Genomic DNA, 17,009 nt, shown 5'->3' with positions numbered 1-17,009 from the left:
AGGGAGGGGGGAGGGGGGTTGAGAAGGAATTGCGGAAAGCCCCCGGCGCTGACCGCTGACCGTTAAAAGCGTTTGTGGGTCCGATGGAACGGCATTTCTGTCGCACCACAGAAGCATGTGGCGTAACGGCGCGGCCTGGACGCGTCTGTTTCAATTTCACGTTGCTCGATGGTCACGCTGTTATTAGGCGGTTTTCGGATTTTTCTTTTACGGGTACGTATTACTACTTGCGCAACGCCGGAAGCACCGCAGGCGTGGACGTGAGCGACCCGAACCCACTGGTGGCGCCATCTCGCGACGTCGAATGCAACCAGAACGCATATAATCTATTACTGCAAAAACGAACCCAGTGCAACTTTGCTGCCGGCACAGAAAGGCGTCGGCGGCAGCGTAATCGTCAACGCAAGTGGCTATTTCGATAACAGCATAACACACGCAAAAACAGGAGCTTACGACACGTCATTGGGTAAACTGCCAGAAGATGACGCTGTGCCAGCGCAACCGTAGAAAACATTCACCATCGAGAAGATTGATTGATTGATTGATTGATTGATTGATTGATTGATTGATTGATTGATTGATTGATTGATTGATTGATTGATTGATTGATTGATTGATTGATTGATTGATTGATTGATTGATTGATTGATCTCGTTTACCATCCTACGCTGGCTCTGTGACGGATGCCATAGAGGAGACACACAGGGTTCTTCACCTAGACCTAAGTACACGAGCGTCTTTCGCATTCTCGAACCCAACGAAATGCGGCCACCCCGGCACGGAATCGTGCCCGCCATTCCTTGCTCAGCAGTACAGAACGCCAGTCTGCTAGCGAACCACCCCCACTGGGGATAAAGGAGAAAGCCTAAGCAGCAATATCCTAATGGAAAAGCTGGGGCGAGCAAAGGCGCCCCGCAGAGATAAAAAGAAGAATCGCATCCGCCTCCCACGTGTCGCCGGTTTCAAAACGTTTCGAAAGAAAGCCTCCATCATCGCCAGATCAACTCGCGCACGAGCGGATCGGATCAGCGAGACAGACGCTTCATCCTCTACAGCGCATCCTTTTTTTTTCTTCTGCTCACTCGGTGGTGCGAGCCGCCCGAATAGTGGAAACGCAGAAATGGCTTCTAAACCTAGCAATTGTCCTACACCCGGATTGCGTTAACCTTCCCCTTGTTTCTCTGTCATTTCTTTTGCCGCCATCGAAGCTCCCAATATGCATGCATCCGACACTCATATCCCCTGTATCACGCGTGACGGCACACGATGTCTCCTCGAGAGCTGGGCGCCCTCTGGTGTGCGTACCCGGCAACTAAGCTGCATCTGTAGAGGACGCGCACTATGCGAGACGCCGCGGCAACCCCTCTTGCACGAGCGAGCGCGTACTCGCGTTCTATGGTCTTCCAACCTCTCCTCCCCCCCCCCCCCCCCCCCCCCCCCCCCCAGCATTTCCGCTCCGTCACTCGCTTACTCAGTACCGTGCAGCGCAGGCAAAAAGGCACGGGGCTGCGCGCATTACATTCGATAATATTATTGGGAAGGGAAAAATTTTAGATTTCGCGCGGCTCCGAAGCTGTGTTCAGGGATATAACCGTAGCACCGAGAGACCGTCTGGTCTAGAACGCGCGTAAGGACATAGGTCGCCGAATAAAGCTAAATAAGTCGACGTTTCGGTATCCGAATCGATACCGAAACTTCAGCTCGTTTATCTTTTCAGTTGGGAGTGGCGAAACTTGAGCCTTCTCTTTTTTTTTCCTTGTTTTACTCAATAATCTGCGTTTCTAATGAAGCTCAGCTCGTATTAACATTACGCTGTTAAAGAGAGCGATAACCATCTAGCACAAGCATCGACTGTTATCCTTCATTCTTATTCCAAAAATCCACACGGCTAGATAACCTAAGCACGCGAAACGGCCATACATAGAGATTCTCACAGCTAATGCGCCAGCCAAACGCAAAAGTACCGCGGAGAGTTTAACGTGAGAGAGACGTCGCCACGTTGTCAGCGACTGGCGCCACGCTGCACACATCTAATGAGGCGTAGTACGGCCACGGGAACCAAAAGAAGACGGAAAACTAAAGGACGATGGCGTTGAAAAAGAAATAGAGGGGGGGGGGGGGGGGGGGGGACGTAAGCACGAGGACCGAACCCGAACGACGAAATCGGTCATAGCAGAACGCGAAACGACTCCGCGGGCTCTCCGCCAAGAGTTCGATAACGACGATGGCTATACGACGGAGGGAAAGGGGGCATAGAGCAGCAGACGACATCCTTGTAGAGCAGACGAAGAAACGCGGGAGGGGACGAGCAGACGACGACATCCTCCATCCTCGCAGAAGTGTGTATGTGGCAGACGAACAGACGAAAAAGGGGGCGGGAAGGAGACGACAGAAAGAAGAAGGCAAAAAAAGATCTAGGAGGAGAGCGGGTACGGTAGAAAGGAAAGAAAATGGACGACGCGGGAAGAAGCCGATTGCTCGCCCCATCGAGAACCGGATTCGGCGGGCCGGAACGCCGGGTCGTAGTTTCCTACCCTCCCCCCCCCCCCCCCCGAAAGCATCAGGAGCAAGACGACGGTCGAAGGAAATCTTTGTAGAGGCGAGGACGGCTCAAGAGGAACGAATCGCGACGGGCAGTGAGTGACTTGGCCGTTGTCCGAGGAACTCTCAACGCGGTGGGTTCCCAGAGAAACGAAAAGGAGGAATGGGCTGCTGGTAAGGCAGGGCGCGGAACAACGACTTTTAGAGAGAGACAGAAGCTTAGGACATCGAGACCTCACCTCCCTGTTAGTATTTTCACTCCAAATTAACACAGCTATACGACGCCATCCGAAGCGCCAAACAGGCCATGTGTATGCGTTGTCTCTGCGCGTGTCATCTATGCCTGTTCGTCACCTGTACACCTGTTCATCTCGGACCACACTGCGGCCTTGTGCACCTGTTCATAAATTGGTATACGAGCATGAGTAGGTCTTCAGTGCAGTGCACTGAAGACACTGTGCACTTCAGTGCACTGAAGACTGCTCGCATTATGTCAATGTATGTTCCAGTGAGTTTAGGTTTATTTGCGGACCGCATCGACATTACCCCACTCTAAACTTTTCGGATTTTTGAAGTTTCTTCTTACCCTATAATGTATTGCTTTTATGATTACCATCGATATATGAAAAGGAACAACCGTCACCATTATAGGGTGTCTAAATCTTTTATTTTCGTTTGAATGAAAAAAAAAAGAAAAACTGGGCAAGAACTTAGCACCGGTAACTCTCTAACTACGCGGCAGCATACTTGGAATGTGATGGTGACATCTCGACTGCTGCGCACGCATGCTTCACGCAGGCGACCTTGCAGACTTTCATTTATCAAAGTGACGTTTCTATGACTCGAATCTCTTAGAAACTTTCGTGCACCATGTGCACAATGTGATGTGTACAATATATTTCGTGCACAATGTGAAGCGCTCACGTACGTTCGACACCACCTCGAGTCTCCTGTGAAATACCTACAAAGTGAGTTTTAGAGACCTCCAAAGCACTAATGACGTCACAATCGAAGTATGTTATCGCAGAGTTCGCAATACTGTGTACTAGCCTAGTTTTGTGTTTCTTCTTTTGCCCTGGCTGTTCGCGTTTGAATTTATGGTGATGGTACTACAAGCTGAAACACGTGACCTATAACGCGGTATGGAGCATTTTTAGAACTGAAGTTAAGTTCGTACAAATATCGTCGTTGTTAAAAAGGTCGTCGCTTCGTTCTATCTGTTTCAGGTTACTCCAAAGAAACACAGCAGCGGTGAACGTCCGTTGAAACGCTCAGATTCGACGAACGATAGAAAGCAGCTAAGAAAAAAGAGCTAAGCTGTCCGTGCAAGATAAGAGACGCCCGTCACCTGCCTCAGCTACACCAGTTCTCCAGGAGCTACAAGGACCGCGACCACTTAGTGCACACATGAACGTAAGTGGCTTGCTGTACCGTTATGACGCCTTGTCATCATCGGGCAAGAAAAAAAAATCACCCGTGTCGAGACATGCGGGAAACAAGAATGTAAACCGCAGGGCAACACTTTATTCGGCGCGCTTTCTTTGGCGGACTTCGATGCTGCCTTGAGAACAAGACCGCGTTCCCCCAATGACAACAGCCGTACGCGCGTGTCAGAAAGTTTCCAAGACGTCGTATGCCACGTTCGTTATTATCGATAGGAAGTATACGGACACTCCAGCCGCACTCTAGGTGTCGGTGTCATGTCTTACGTATATATGTAATGCCCCGGTCACCTGCACCCCGCACCTGGCAAAAAAAGAAAACATCGATGGCGATCGCAGTGTGCGCTGTAGGATTCGCTTGTCGTGGTCGGGTTCAGGTAGAGTGGTCTTCGCAGTAGTTACCGCTTCCACAGAGGGCGCCGTCTGTTGCCGCCTCGAAGTGAGCTCCTTTGTTTGCGAGTCACAGTACACGTCAGGCCTCGTCGCCGTCTGGGCGATGCTGGCATTGTGAGCGTCACCAAGATAAAGCGATTCCTTTCAGGAAATCGGGTGACGTTCTAAGGTCGCTGCGCGAGCTGACCTACCGTAACGGCGCTAAGACCCCGTGTAGTGAGACGTTTATTCAAACCGATCTCCCTTCCCATCCCCCACTTTGCAAAGTAAGCCTCGAACCATCATTTAAATACGGTGACCCCTCGTTTTAACAAAATCGCTTCGTTCGAAATTTCTTGTGGCACCGATTACGGTGCACGCATCTAAGAGTGGATTATTTGAAGTGAAGGCGCTCTGGGACTCTGTTTAGTACGAAGTGCGCGGAATGGGAATACCGTAAGACCGGAACTGCGCAGTTCGATATAAGCGGCGCCCCTTTGGCCTTTTTTCTTCCTGTCAATCTAGACAGTCCAGTAGCGCTTGAAAAGCAACTCCGCCACGTGGCGGCAGCTCTCTGAACTAACTCCATCAACTAACTCCCGGACGAAAGCGTAGTTTCGGTATGGTCGTGTCGCCACTATCGAGTGCGATATTGTTTCAATGTATGTTTTACGAGCTCACGCGCTGTTGGTTCGAAGCGCCCTGCGTTACTACGACTCGTTCAGAGCCTCCCCGCTTTTAAAACGAAATACCACTTATGACGAAGTCTAATTCTCTATCATGCTGAATTCGTTCAGACGAGTGTTCCATTGCCTTCTTGGAAACTGTTTACTGTGTAGTGTTTATCGTTCTCCTGTACCACTGTTTTGTCTCTCTAACCTCTCCCTCTTCACTCTCTGAGCTGGTCAACTCGGACGACTCACACGCGTAACTCGCACAGCTTTCCTAGGTACACTTTGTGGCGCAAAATACATTTCTTGAAAAGAGAAAGGAAGACAGTGAAGTGCCAATTTTAGCTTGGCGCTTCACTGTCTTCCTTTCTTCTGTCCCTTTTCAAGAAATGTATTCTGCGCAACGAAGTATGCCTAGGAAATCTAAGCCCCAACTTGCCCAAGAAGAAGTCCTTTTCTAACTCGCACAGCTTGCGCGTCATCGTCCCGCTGCTGCTGCACCCGGAGGCTCGGCGGCCGGGCACGGTGCCGCCGCCGCCACGTCCCCGCGATGGTAGTGGTGCACGAGGTGGAGCTCCTGGACGAGCACCCCGTGGCCCGGCCGCCCTACCTGGCCCACCTGCAGAGCGGCGCGGCGCCACAACACCTGCACCACTCGCACCCGACCAGGCACCACCACGGAGGGTTCGCGCAGCAGCAGCAGCTCAAGCTAGGACCCCCCGTGGGCGGCGGCGGGGGCTCGTCGTCGCTGCCGCGGCACCACGGCCAGCCCCCGTCGGCGCCCTACCACGACCCCACCACCGAGGAGGACGACGACGAGGACGAGGAGGATGACCTGCCCGAGTACGCGGAGGCCGGGCCGCCTACCGGTGAGCGAAAGAACGCGTCGACGCGGGCAGTATTTTAGTGCGTCCGGTATTCCGGCAAGCGCAGCCGGATTGCCGGATGGGCGGAGCCTTAAACGTGAGCGGCCAGATTGGTGGCGCCAGCTGGTGTTGCAAAGCTCAACCACATAAGCACAGATCCAACTGCTATATTCTCTTTAGCTGCTGGTGTAAATTTTCGACAGCAGCGTAATCGTGTTCACAATTGCGCCGCTCCCAAAAATTTGCACCTGCAGCGAAGCACAATATAGTGGGTTACTGCAATCTTAGCTCTGTGTTTGTCTGGTTGAACTCTACGCCACTAGGCGGCTGCACTGCTCCGGTCATTCACGTTTACGCCCCCACCCATCGGGCAATCCACCCAAACCGCCCGCGCTTGCCGGAATACCGGACGCACTAAAATTCTCTAATGCTTCATAGAAAGAAGGCCTGGGCGCTCTCTCTGCTTTATGACCGTTGTGCTATTTCGACCGCAGTTTCCAGGGCCAAGTACCGGCGCGACCAAAGTGGTGAGGTCAAAATGACCGCGGCTTACTCGGGTGCATCCGCATTATAGTATACGGAAGCCTGGCAAGGTAGCACGACGTCATGGATTGAAGTGCACAGGTCCTGTGCTATCTCGGAGGCGCTGATGTAGGCCGCGGCGTCGCCTCACTCGCGCGCGGGCGCACTGTATTGGGCGTATTCGGTGACGTAATTCGTGACCGCCATATGGTTTTACTGCCATATCGTAAAAACCAATATATGGTTCTACGGTAAAAAAAAAACCTGAATTCACAGCGGAAGATGCGAATAAGACAACGTGGCGTATGTAACGTCACGTCATTGCTTCCTATAGACGCCAGAACCCGCATAGGCTTCATGGATGAGCCTTTAATCCGAAGCGTTCTTTAGCTACTTCCTCGGGTTTCCCGCGTCGTCGATATGCCGTCCGCGCCGCAGCCGATTGTGTCGTGAGCTGGTGTAATACAACAGATGGTGCATCTATATTAGCGTCGTGCGTTGTATGCCAGGTAGCGGGTTCGTTTTCTCACCCGAATGACTCGGCATAAGCTGCCTCAAAATAAAAATAAAAAGATACCTGACCTAATGGCGGGATTTCGAATCCCGCGACCCAAAATCACGGTGCTCTCACGAGTGACGAACGTGAGCCGCGACGCCTGAAGCAACGGTATATATGCACTTGCATAAGCCGTTGCTATAGTTCTCATCTCTCGTCACAAATGCTTAATTCGCCCGCCCCTACCAAGGTCGTTGTGGGACTCTCAGAAGACATGTCGTCACGCCTTGGTTTTCTATGTCGTCTTGCGTATATACCCCGTCCTAGCTGCACGTCCCATAATGTAATGCCAACCAGTCAATCACTGGACTCTTTTTTGAGGACCATAAGGTAAACACAGGACATGGGCAGGACATGTAATGAGGAGGGAAGATAACCGATGGTCATTAAGGGTTACGGACTGGATTCCGAGGGAAGGGAAGCGTAGCAGGGGACGACAGAAAGTTAGGTGGGCAGATGAGATTAGGAAGTTTGGAGGGTCAACATGGCCACAATTAGCACATGACCGGGGCAATTGGAGAAGTATGGGAGAGGCCTTTGCCCTGCAGTGGGCGTAACCAGGCTGATGATGATGATGATGATGATGAAGGTAAACACACCTCTTGTTTCCTTCCGCTGATGACTCATTTGCCTGATTTCGCCAGGCTGCGGAAACGCGAAATGAGCAACCAAATTTTTGTAGTATATGCCTGTTTGTTTACTCCTTCAATGCGTTTCGTATGTATTTTTTTTTTCAATTGCATTATCGTTTGGACGCATTCTTAGTGTGGACCGTTTGCAATTTATCGTATCCCGTTTTTCGCTGCACGTTGCGTTATCCATGTAGGTATTACAATGTACGACTCAGATTAGACCGTAAACTATCTGCAATGTTGTGTGTCCTATTCGGTTGCGAGGCCCCTCGGGCGTTGCACAGAGACGCCTTCTGCCTCGTATTCCCCGGCAGAGAAATTTCTTGTTGCGTATTCGTATACACCACCACAAACGTTGCGATTCGAAACGTTAAGAAATGAACACTCTGCCCAAATAAACGAAACGAAAAGCGACACGAAATAACTGCCCAACGTCTTCCCCACCCCAAACCTGCGCCGCAGGTCCCCCTCCCGGCCTGGCCCTCATCGACCGGCACCCGTACCTGTGCCCGGCCTCGGGCAGCGCCCACCGGCGCTCGCTGCCCACGGCGGCCGACGCCTGCGACACCTCGTCGTCGGTGCCCCTGGACAAGCGCGACGACCGGTTCACCGCGCTCAGCGCACTGTTCACCATCGTGTCGCTGCTGGCCTACGCGGCCGACGTGGGCTCGGACGCGGCGGCCTGCTACTTCCTGTACCTGGAGGGCAACCTGTGGTGGTTCGGCCTCACCCTCGCCGTCACCGTGGTGCCTGCGGTGACGGTGAACGCGTTCAGCCTGCGATGGTACATGCACGACGACCGGGAGAGCCGCGCGTCGGCCAAGGAGCTGGCCGGCGCCGCGGGCGGCGCCGTCGCCACGCCCGTGCACCGGCCCCGCATGGGGCCGCTCGGGTGGGCGTTCCGGGTGCTCTTCCACCTGGCCTTCCTGGGACCCGTGGTCAGGTGAGCGGAGGTCGAACGCTAACGTACGGACAGTCTCGGCAGAACGTTTCCTTCGCCCCGCTCCGCTCGATTCAGCTCCGCTCCGCTCAGCTTCGCTCCGCTCCGCGAGCGCGTGAGCGGACGGGCGCCTCCGTGAGCTCGTCGAGCGGAGAGCGCAAGCGCGGCGAGCGAGACGAACGAAAATAGAAAAAAACGGACGATGCCACTGCCGCCGTAGGGGGGCGGCGCGTCGGCTGATCTGCTCGGGTCAGGTGCGTATATTGCAGAGTGCCTAATGGAACGAGATGAGAACAAAAAAAAACTCGGCGCCAGAAGCACGGTTGTGAGAATACTACGATTCGTTAACGAGTACAGTAAAGTGACACATCGAGCGTCTTCAACTCGGCGCAGCCTCGCAGGCTTCGTGTGAGAATGCAAGCGCCCGCGTAAAAATGAAATTTGAACAAAACACGCAAACGACCGTTTTAACAATTGCAAAATTACACAATTTCACTCTTCGGCACTGATCAACTTGAATATGCTATACACAATTTCGGTTGTTGTCTCATCTTCTCCCCCTCAGGTGGCACAGCACGCGACTGCACGCCCGCCGAACGCGTCAACGCTCAGCTAAAACAATCTTTTTTTTGGGGGGGAGGGGGAGGGGGGTCAACCGCTGGGACGGAGCGGGTGTACGCGAGCGGAACGGGGAGCGGAATACGTTCTGCTAAAAAAAATGTGTCTGTTGATCAACGCGAAGCGTTCATGGCCTAAATCAGCCCCGATTTGCGTATTTGGTCTGCCTGGCGCGCTTGGACACGCCGCACCGGTAGGGGGCGCCACAAGCCCAGAGAACAAACGGATAGACACCGGTCGCTGCAGTGGAACATAATACATGCACATTCACTTTCCTTAACCTAGCTAGTGTAGGTGGATCTTGAGCTCAACATATGTGGAACATCACGGCGACGGCGAAAATTCGCCTTGATTGTCTATATGATTGCTGTGCAATCGAAATCGGAAATATGGCCCGGTCGGTTGCGGGATTCAATTTTGATGCGGCCGTCGGTCGGACCTTCAGTCCCGCTGTGCACTCGTTGCTAATGTTTCGCGTAAATCCACTTCCGCAGCCTGTGGGATCCCCATAACTTGTTTGCCACAGTCTAGCCCGAATCGGGTATAAAAAGTGAGTGCTGTGGAAAGAAGCGAAACAAAAATGTACGCAGAACTGAAAAAAATCGTGATAATGATGACGGTGGTGATGATTTTAATAAGAGCTCCTTTGAAAAGAAGCAGTGATATATATCACCATGCCTGCTTGGTGATACCTTTATTTTAGCCTAGAATTTCGCCTATCTCTATATGCTTTCTATTAAAGCTTCTATCTCTACTGCAACGTTCCCTGTTCCTGTAAATAGCGCTGTTGTATCACATCCCGGCTTCTTTTTTCTTCAGTACTTTAACATCATTCCAGGAAAGACGTGACCGGACGATACAAGGAGCACATTGACGCGCTGTAAAATGATTTACACCCTTAAAATAAGTAAAGGTGTTAATCCATCTATAGTTCACACCCTTATACCCAACTAGCGTGCAAGGTTGTAAGTTATAGACATATTTACGGCCTTATTCATTTTTGAGCGTGTAAATTATCTTACTGTACATAGACGTGTATCGATGAATTCTCGCGGCGCCGAGTCAGGTTATTATTCCTGTGATGTCATTACTGTAATGTATTAACTATAGCCCAGCCTCAGTGAATCATTGCAAGACTCTTCAGCGGTTAGAAAAAAAATTCAGGAGACAGAGCACGACTGGTCACTTCCTGAAATTCCATACATTCAGTGACGCGGAGAATAAAAAAAGTAAGAACATATTCGCACGAGCATGTATAATCTTGTCAAACAGCCCAACATTTGAGCAGGGCGATAAAGGACACGGAAGAGAGGCCCGTGACGGGAGAAGGCTAAGACAGGAGTGGAGGAAAGAGGCGCCGTCCTGTTTTTCGAGCTTTTCAAATTTCTGCCATTTTACAAAACGTTACGTATACCGACGATCCGAAACGAACACGCTGTTATTTGACACATAAATGCTCGGGTGGTGATGATTCCTGTACAGTCGTTGAAAAGTCTTCGCAGCGACGATGCTCGAGCAAATGCCTAATACCCAGACCGACGACGCCGAGCAGACGACACACAGACAGACGATGCAGTCGCGAAAAGGGAAGAAGAAAAAAAAGGGGGGTGGGGGGTGGAACGACAAGCGCTTATTTTATTCAAACCGACACAACCGCGAGAAAAGGAGAAGAGACGCGCTTACACCAGAACCGACGAACGCGCGTCTATAAGCCGCTGGCTGCAAAGCCTCACCGTATGCACTTCGTTGGCTTCGTGTATGCTTTATTTTGGCATTGAGCCGTGCTCCCTCAAGGGCTGCAGAAGACAGTGCCAAGCTCTCTTCTTCATAAAGAACCATCTCTCTCTCTCTCTCTCTCTCTCTCTCTCTCTCTCTCTCTATCTATCTATCTATCTATCTATCTATCTATCTATCTATCTATCTATCTATCTATCTATCTATCTATCTATCTATCTATCTATCTATCTATCTCTAGTTTGTCGGTCGTCTATACTTCATTGATCGTTCGCGAGCATATTCAACACGTGCCGTGCTCGCGCACTCCCGCAGAACCCCTCGCCGAACGCGAGCCTCGTCTTGATCGCCAACAACCTCGCGCTCGAAGCAGTATACGCGCACGGGCGCTTTAGCTGTGCGAGTCGCGCGCGCGGAAACGAACGGCACCGACCGAGAACCAAAAAGAAAGGCGAGAAAGAGCACGGGACAGCGCGCGGGGAGCCACGCCGAGCTGAGCGTGCTTACAACGAGGCCTCCGTATAATCCGCTCGCGGCGCCAACGCCGAGAAGTTATTGCGAACGCATCGAGCGAGCGAGCGCATGCATCTTGAGGGAATCTGGCGTTAATAATGCGCGACGTATGCAGAGAGGCAAAGCCGTCGCCCACCCCCGGGGCCATGTGCGCATGCATAAAACGCGAGAGGAGGGCGCGCCATTGCCCCACCGTCGCGTCGCGCCTTCGTCGCCGCTTAATTGCGACGCGCGCGACCGAGCGACGACGACGACGACGGAGGCGATGAAACTTTCATACACACACCTACGCCGTCGCTGGCAAAGGTTCCAGTGCGGCGCGGGCGTGTGGCCCGCGTAAGAATTGCGCGTGCATCGTTCCGGTTTTTCTCGGTGGGGAGAATTGTTTCCTTTGAATCCCTATAGGGTGAAAACCGCGCAGCAATTCAAAGTGCGTATGCAAAAAAAAGACATTGATTGATTGATTGATTGATTGATTGATTGATTGATTGATTGATTGATTGATTGATTGATTGATTGATTGATTGATTGATTGATTGATTGATTGATTGATTGATTGATTGATTGATTGATTGATTGATTGATTGACGGCCTGGTTCAGCACAGGTAGGGCTATTTTATTTATTTATTTACTGATTAATTAATGAATGTATGGTTGAGAACACTCGCTGACCGACACAGGTACTGGTTCAGGCATGACGCTGCAGAACCGTCACACGTTAAGCGACACCTGTCGACAGTACGCACAGGTATCGGTGGCTGAACGGGTTGGCCCAGAACATGTTTATGCAGACAGTTTGAAAGCGAAACAGGGTTTTTCTTTCTTTGTCTCTTTCGCCCGTTTTTCGTGATCGGTGGTTGCCCGTCTCACGGATGGCGCTAGGGGGGCCGCGCTGCTCGGAGGTTGTAGCAAAAACGCCTGCGCAGGGCGCGCGCGCGCGTGGGGGCGGGGGGGGGGGGGGCAGTCTTTGCGAATTGCCGTCACAGCAATTTTGAAACGCACGCACGATACACACCTAGAGGGAGTTATTCGCATGACGTCACGTACAGGCCATTTTGTAGTCCCATTCAAAGCTTCCAACATTGTGCTGCTGCAGACACGCGGATTTAGATAACGCGCAGCTTTATCAGCGTGCTCGCTGCACTACAGCATGACGACCCTGATGACGTCAGTGCATACGCCCCCCCCCCCCCCCCCCCCACCCCAATTATATATAACACCGCTACCGACACGCTGGCGAACGGCTCTCTGCACAATTAAGCAGTGAAAAAACAAACGCTGCCTATATTAAAACGAAAACATGGGGTTTTACGAGCCGAAACTACGGTATGACTATGAAGCGCGCCATAGTGGGGGATCCCGGAATAATTTCGACCGCCTGGGTTTCTTTAACGGGCCTCTAAATCTAAGTATACGCGGGTGTTTTCGCCTTTCTCCCCCGTCGAAATGCGACCACCATTGCCGGGATTCGATAGCGCGACTTCGCTGCCTATAATAACCTCACTGCAAGAAATCTACACCGTCAACCGCGTAATTCCTTTAATAACGCGAATGTAGCTTTCTATAGAAGCATTCCGCTCTAGCTTACATTGACAACCATCGTTATGGTTGTCAACTTACATTGACAACCATATTTCTTATTTTCTTTCTTTCTTGAGCTTCTCCTTTGCCACAATGCAAACTCTCAACTGATAGTCCCGTCTTTTTTCGTTCCTCCTGGGACAGCGTCTTGCATATACAGCGCCTCAATTAATTCTCGCTTTTCGGTATTGTCATCTTGGAATGTGATAGCGTATATACTGCGCAAACAACACGAGCACAAGTCAGTGGAGTTGGAAGTCGGCGTGTGTCCATGTGTTCCGTGTGCACATGGACACGCGCATACATTATACATATTATATATATATATATATATATATATATATATATATATATATATAGAGAGAGAGAGAGAGAGAGAGAGAGAGAGAGAGATGACGTGACAAGAGCACACGGAACACATGGACACACGCCGACTTCCAACTCCATATATATATAATGTTGCGCCCAGACACTGTGCAGTGTCTGCGCGTCACTTCCGACGAAGCGTCAACTTGTTAATCTACTAGTACCTCAACTTGAATAACACGAGCGAGACAAGCCCAAGCATTATACTTAGGGGCTAAATTCACTTTGGGAACACCACATACATAGATAAAAACAACACTAGCTTATTCCCAGCGTATTCTATTCGACTGCCTTTTCAAACTATCAAAACCTGCTTTTGACGCGAAAGAAATAAAACAACAGAACAAAAGCTTCAGAAGGCGCGCCAGTGCACAGACTATATACGTACACCGCTTCCCCGTTGTCGTACGCGGGATTTTTTTTTTCTTTCTTTCTTTATCTCGCCCTTCGGTCGGCGTCTGCCCATTCAACGTTTCATTCAGGCACGTACATACTTAGGTGCGCAAACCTCGGCGAGCTTCCGCGCACAGACCGCGATTCCCGGCGCTTCCATTTCCGCTATTTCACTCCGCATCACAACGACACTGACGACACATCTCGTTATTATGTGTCGCGGCTGCGTGCCGCGCGAAAAAAAAAAAAGAAAGAAAAAAGAAAAAAAGACAGGTTTCGAAGGAGTTTCCGTCAGGAAACGACGACTGCGACGTCAAGCGAAAAGAAGAGAGAAGGAAACGAAAATAAGCATGGCAACCGTGATAGGGGGTTACAGAACACGGGCCCCGTATGTAGCTGATCATAAAAGAAACTCATCTGCGCAAGCTGCTTACACGCGTGTTTAACTTGGGCGAGTTTTCTCGCGTGAACGTCGCTGTTGGGTGAAAAAAAAAATGGAGAACGCGAAACCTAAACGGCGAGCGATTCAAATAACCGTCGCGCACGGTTGTGCGTGCGTTCGGCGAACGCATGCGCTCCCACATCGGGCTTTGAAACCGCGCTGTGCTAAGTTCGTCGGCTGTCTTGACAAGCAGTGCATTTATTACACGAGGCTGTCGGTACAACCGACAGGACGTCTCTTCTTGCTCTATCCTTACTAATACTAGATGCATTAAAGGAGCTGTCGGTATAGCCTGTCAGACGTGCGTCAGGCAAAGGAAGCTTCGCTTCGCCATTGCCGTTACCGGATTTGTCAGTTTACTAACTCCCTTCAACCATGAAAAGAAACGTGGTGAGCGCGTACGCTCTTAAAGTTACACCCTTTGGGTCGTGTCTTCCCACACGACAACAATCATCGTCCGTCTTCTCCGCATTTCCTTGCTTTGGCGCTGCGAGCCCGGCACTTCCAAGTCACGAACGGCATGCGCGTTATCAGCACGACAGAACCTTCTCGACAGGAAAGTAACGAGCGCGGCGTTTTCAAGAAGGCAAACGCAAGCTAGACAGATGATGATTATCGTTGTGTGGCAAATATACGCCCCAAAGGGGTGTAAATTTGTCTAAGAGTGTACATAGACTAAAAATATTCACCACCTTAAGCGCGTTTTAAGAAAAATTAAATTATGGGGTTTCATGTGCCAAAACCACTTTCTGATTATGAGGCACGCCGTGGTGGAGGACTCCGGTAATTTCGACCACCTGGGGTTCTTTAACGTGCACCTAAATCTAAGTACACGGGTGTTTTCGCCGTGGCCGGGATTCGATCCCGCGACCTCGTGCTCAGCAGCCTAACACCATAGTTGAGAACGAGTTAAGGACCGCGCTAAGAGCGATGGAACGAAAGCAATGTTAGGAGTAACGTTAAGATATGAAGGGAGCGCCGTAGGTCAGAGAGCAAACGAGGGTATAGCCGATATTATAGTCGACATCAGGAGGAAGAAATCGGAGCTGGGCTGGCGCCATGTAATGCTTATGGCGGATAACCGGTGGACCACCAGAGTTACGGAACGGGTGCCAAGAGGAGGGAAGCGCAGTCGAGGACGGCAGAAAACTAGGTGAGGTCAAGGAATTAGGAAATTTGCAAGCTGACTGTGGAATCAGCTATCGTAAGATACAAGTAATTGGATATCTCTAGGAGAGGCCTTCGTCCTGCAGTGAACATAAAAACAGGCTATTATTATTATTATTATTATTATTATTATTACACGACATCGACAATCAGCATCGACGCCATCGATCTCTTTACTTCCGGCCTGCAGTCCTAGAGCATACGCAAACGCTACCTCATTGCTATTCTGACTGGCTGTTGACGCTTTACATATAAGCCTTCACTGTACTACATACAGGCACTTGGTGACATGGAGTAAAGGAAGGAGAAACGACTGAAGCGCCCTCTACCTCAGCGGCGTCCGAACATGCAGAGGCAGGAGTGGCGCCGCCTGCTCGTTCTCTAACTGGCTCTATTAGAGCACACGCGCAGTCTGTCGGTTAACAGATCATCCCCGGAGGCAACGGGTATTCCGAGAGGTAAAGGAAATGAGGTGAGATGTGAGGAAACAGGAGAGGCAGGTTAAAAAGAAAGAAATAAAAGAAAGGAAGAGAAGAGCCGGCTCCCGACCGCAGCTAGGCGGTAAACAAAACAGTCTCGTCGGGCGGTTTCTGGTCCCGAAGGATCTTTTATTAACGCGCCGCGGAGCTGTTACGGCTTCGCGCGGAGTTTCCCCGCGGCTGTCCCCGATCCTACAGTCTACGTCATCAAAAGCGTGCAGCGCGGCGGACGCTGCATCCCGTATCAGCCAATCACGAGAGCGGAGGGATCGACGTAATGCAGCGTACAGCGTGCATACGTCAACTATATGGGGAAATCGAACTGCTGCCCATTCATGACCAACGCTCCAAAAGACAAGGAAAGAGAATAACGGTGGCGCCATCATTAGTGTTGCGGCCAATTAATCGTAATTATGGAAACGCAATACCAGGCCTTTTTTTTTAAAAACCTTCTGGTTATTATTTTCGATATTGTTAAACTGGCTCTCGTTTCGAAATTCAATCCAGATAAACGTCCCTTGACAACTCGCTGGCTTCAACGTATCGATTGCCATATGTGCCTCAATGAGCACTAAAGCTAAACACGAAATTAGTTCAAACTACGGCTCAATAGAATACGCGAGGTTCCGAATACAAAATAAAATATTTGACACTAACTATTCGTGTTCGAAGAGGAACTATTAGGTATTATCGAACGCTAAAGAAATTACGAAACATTTGGTAACAAACGACTGCGAAAGTATGGTTACTGTTCTCTGGCTGCCAAACAGATTATCGCTAATTATCAGAAGTGAAGCAATGACAAAGGCCTTTTCAAGCAATGCAGACACAAAATAGGTCACGCAGGCCTCGTTCCAAGATTTCCGACAGAAGCTTACATAACGACCCGATATTTGTACGTGTACTCTGTCATTTGTTGTTTCATATCATTTATCATTTAGCGCTTTCATTTCTTGCTCTATTCCCTGGCCCTAGCGCAAGAAACAAAGCCCACGCGTCATCATTATTATTACTAGCATACAACCAGTGGTTCTTTTTTTTTTTTTTTTCTTGCAACGGGGCCATTTTACGCTTACCCACGCACGGAAGTTGCGGAAAATGAAAATAATAAACTGCTGAAAAGCTGCTAAATATTTTTCAGCAGAAATTTGTTTGGCGTTATTTTTTTGTTTG

The 17,009-nt window shown here is 50.5% G+C and overlaps 2 protein-coding genes across 5 annotated transcripts in view; one reads left to right on the top strand and one right to left on the bottom strand.

Annotated features, from left to right (window-relative positions):
• Positions 1-17,009, bottom strand: part of LOC126534485 (ninein-like protein) — a 496,791-nt gene that overhangs the window by 314,705 nt on the left and 165,077 nt on the right. The gene's annotated exons all lie outside the window — the stretch shown is intronic.
• LOC129385563 (XK-related protein 6-like) overlaps positions 1-17,009 on the top strand; it is a 266,099-nt gene that overhangs the window by 195,286 nt on the left and 53,804 nt on the right. The window contains exons 3-5 of the mRNA XM_055072243.2: positions 3,768-3,954; positions 5,497-5,895; positions 8,065-8,545. Of these exons, the coding sequence (XP_054928218.1) occupies positions 5,577-5,895; positions 8,065-8,545 (800 nt within the window). The 5' untranslated portion in view covers positions 3,768-3,954; positions 5,497-5,576. The remainder of the gene's footprint in view (positions 1-3,767; positions 3,955-5,496; positions 5,896-8,064; positions 8,546-17,009) is intronic.

Source organism: Dermacentor andersoni, chromosome 7 (genome assembly GCF_023375885.2).
Source record: "Dermacentor andersoni chromosome 7, qqDerAnde1_hic_scaffold, whole genome shotgun sequence".
In the NCBI taxonomy this organism is placed as follows: Eukaryota; Metazoa; Arthropoda; class Arachnida; order Ixodida; family Ixodidae; genus Dermacentor; species Dermacentor andersoni.
Note: the sequence above shows the minus strand (reverse complement) of the source record. Positions and strands in the feature narration are given on the sequence as shown.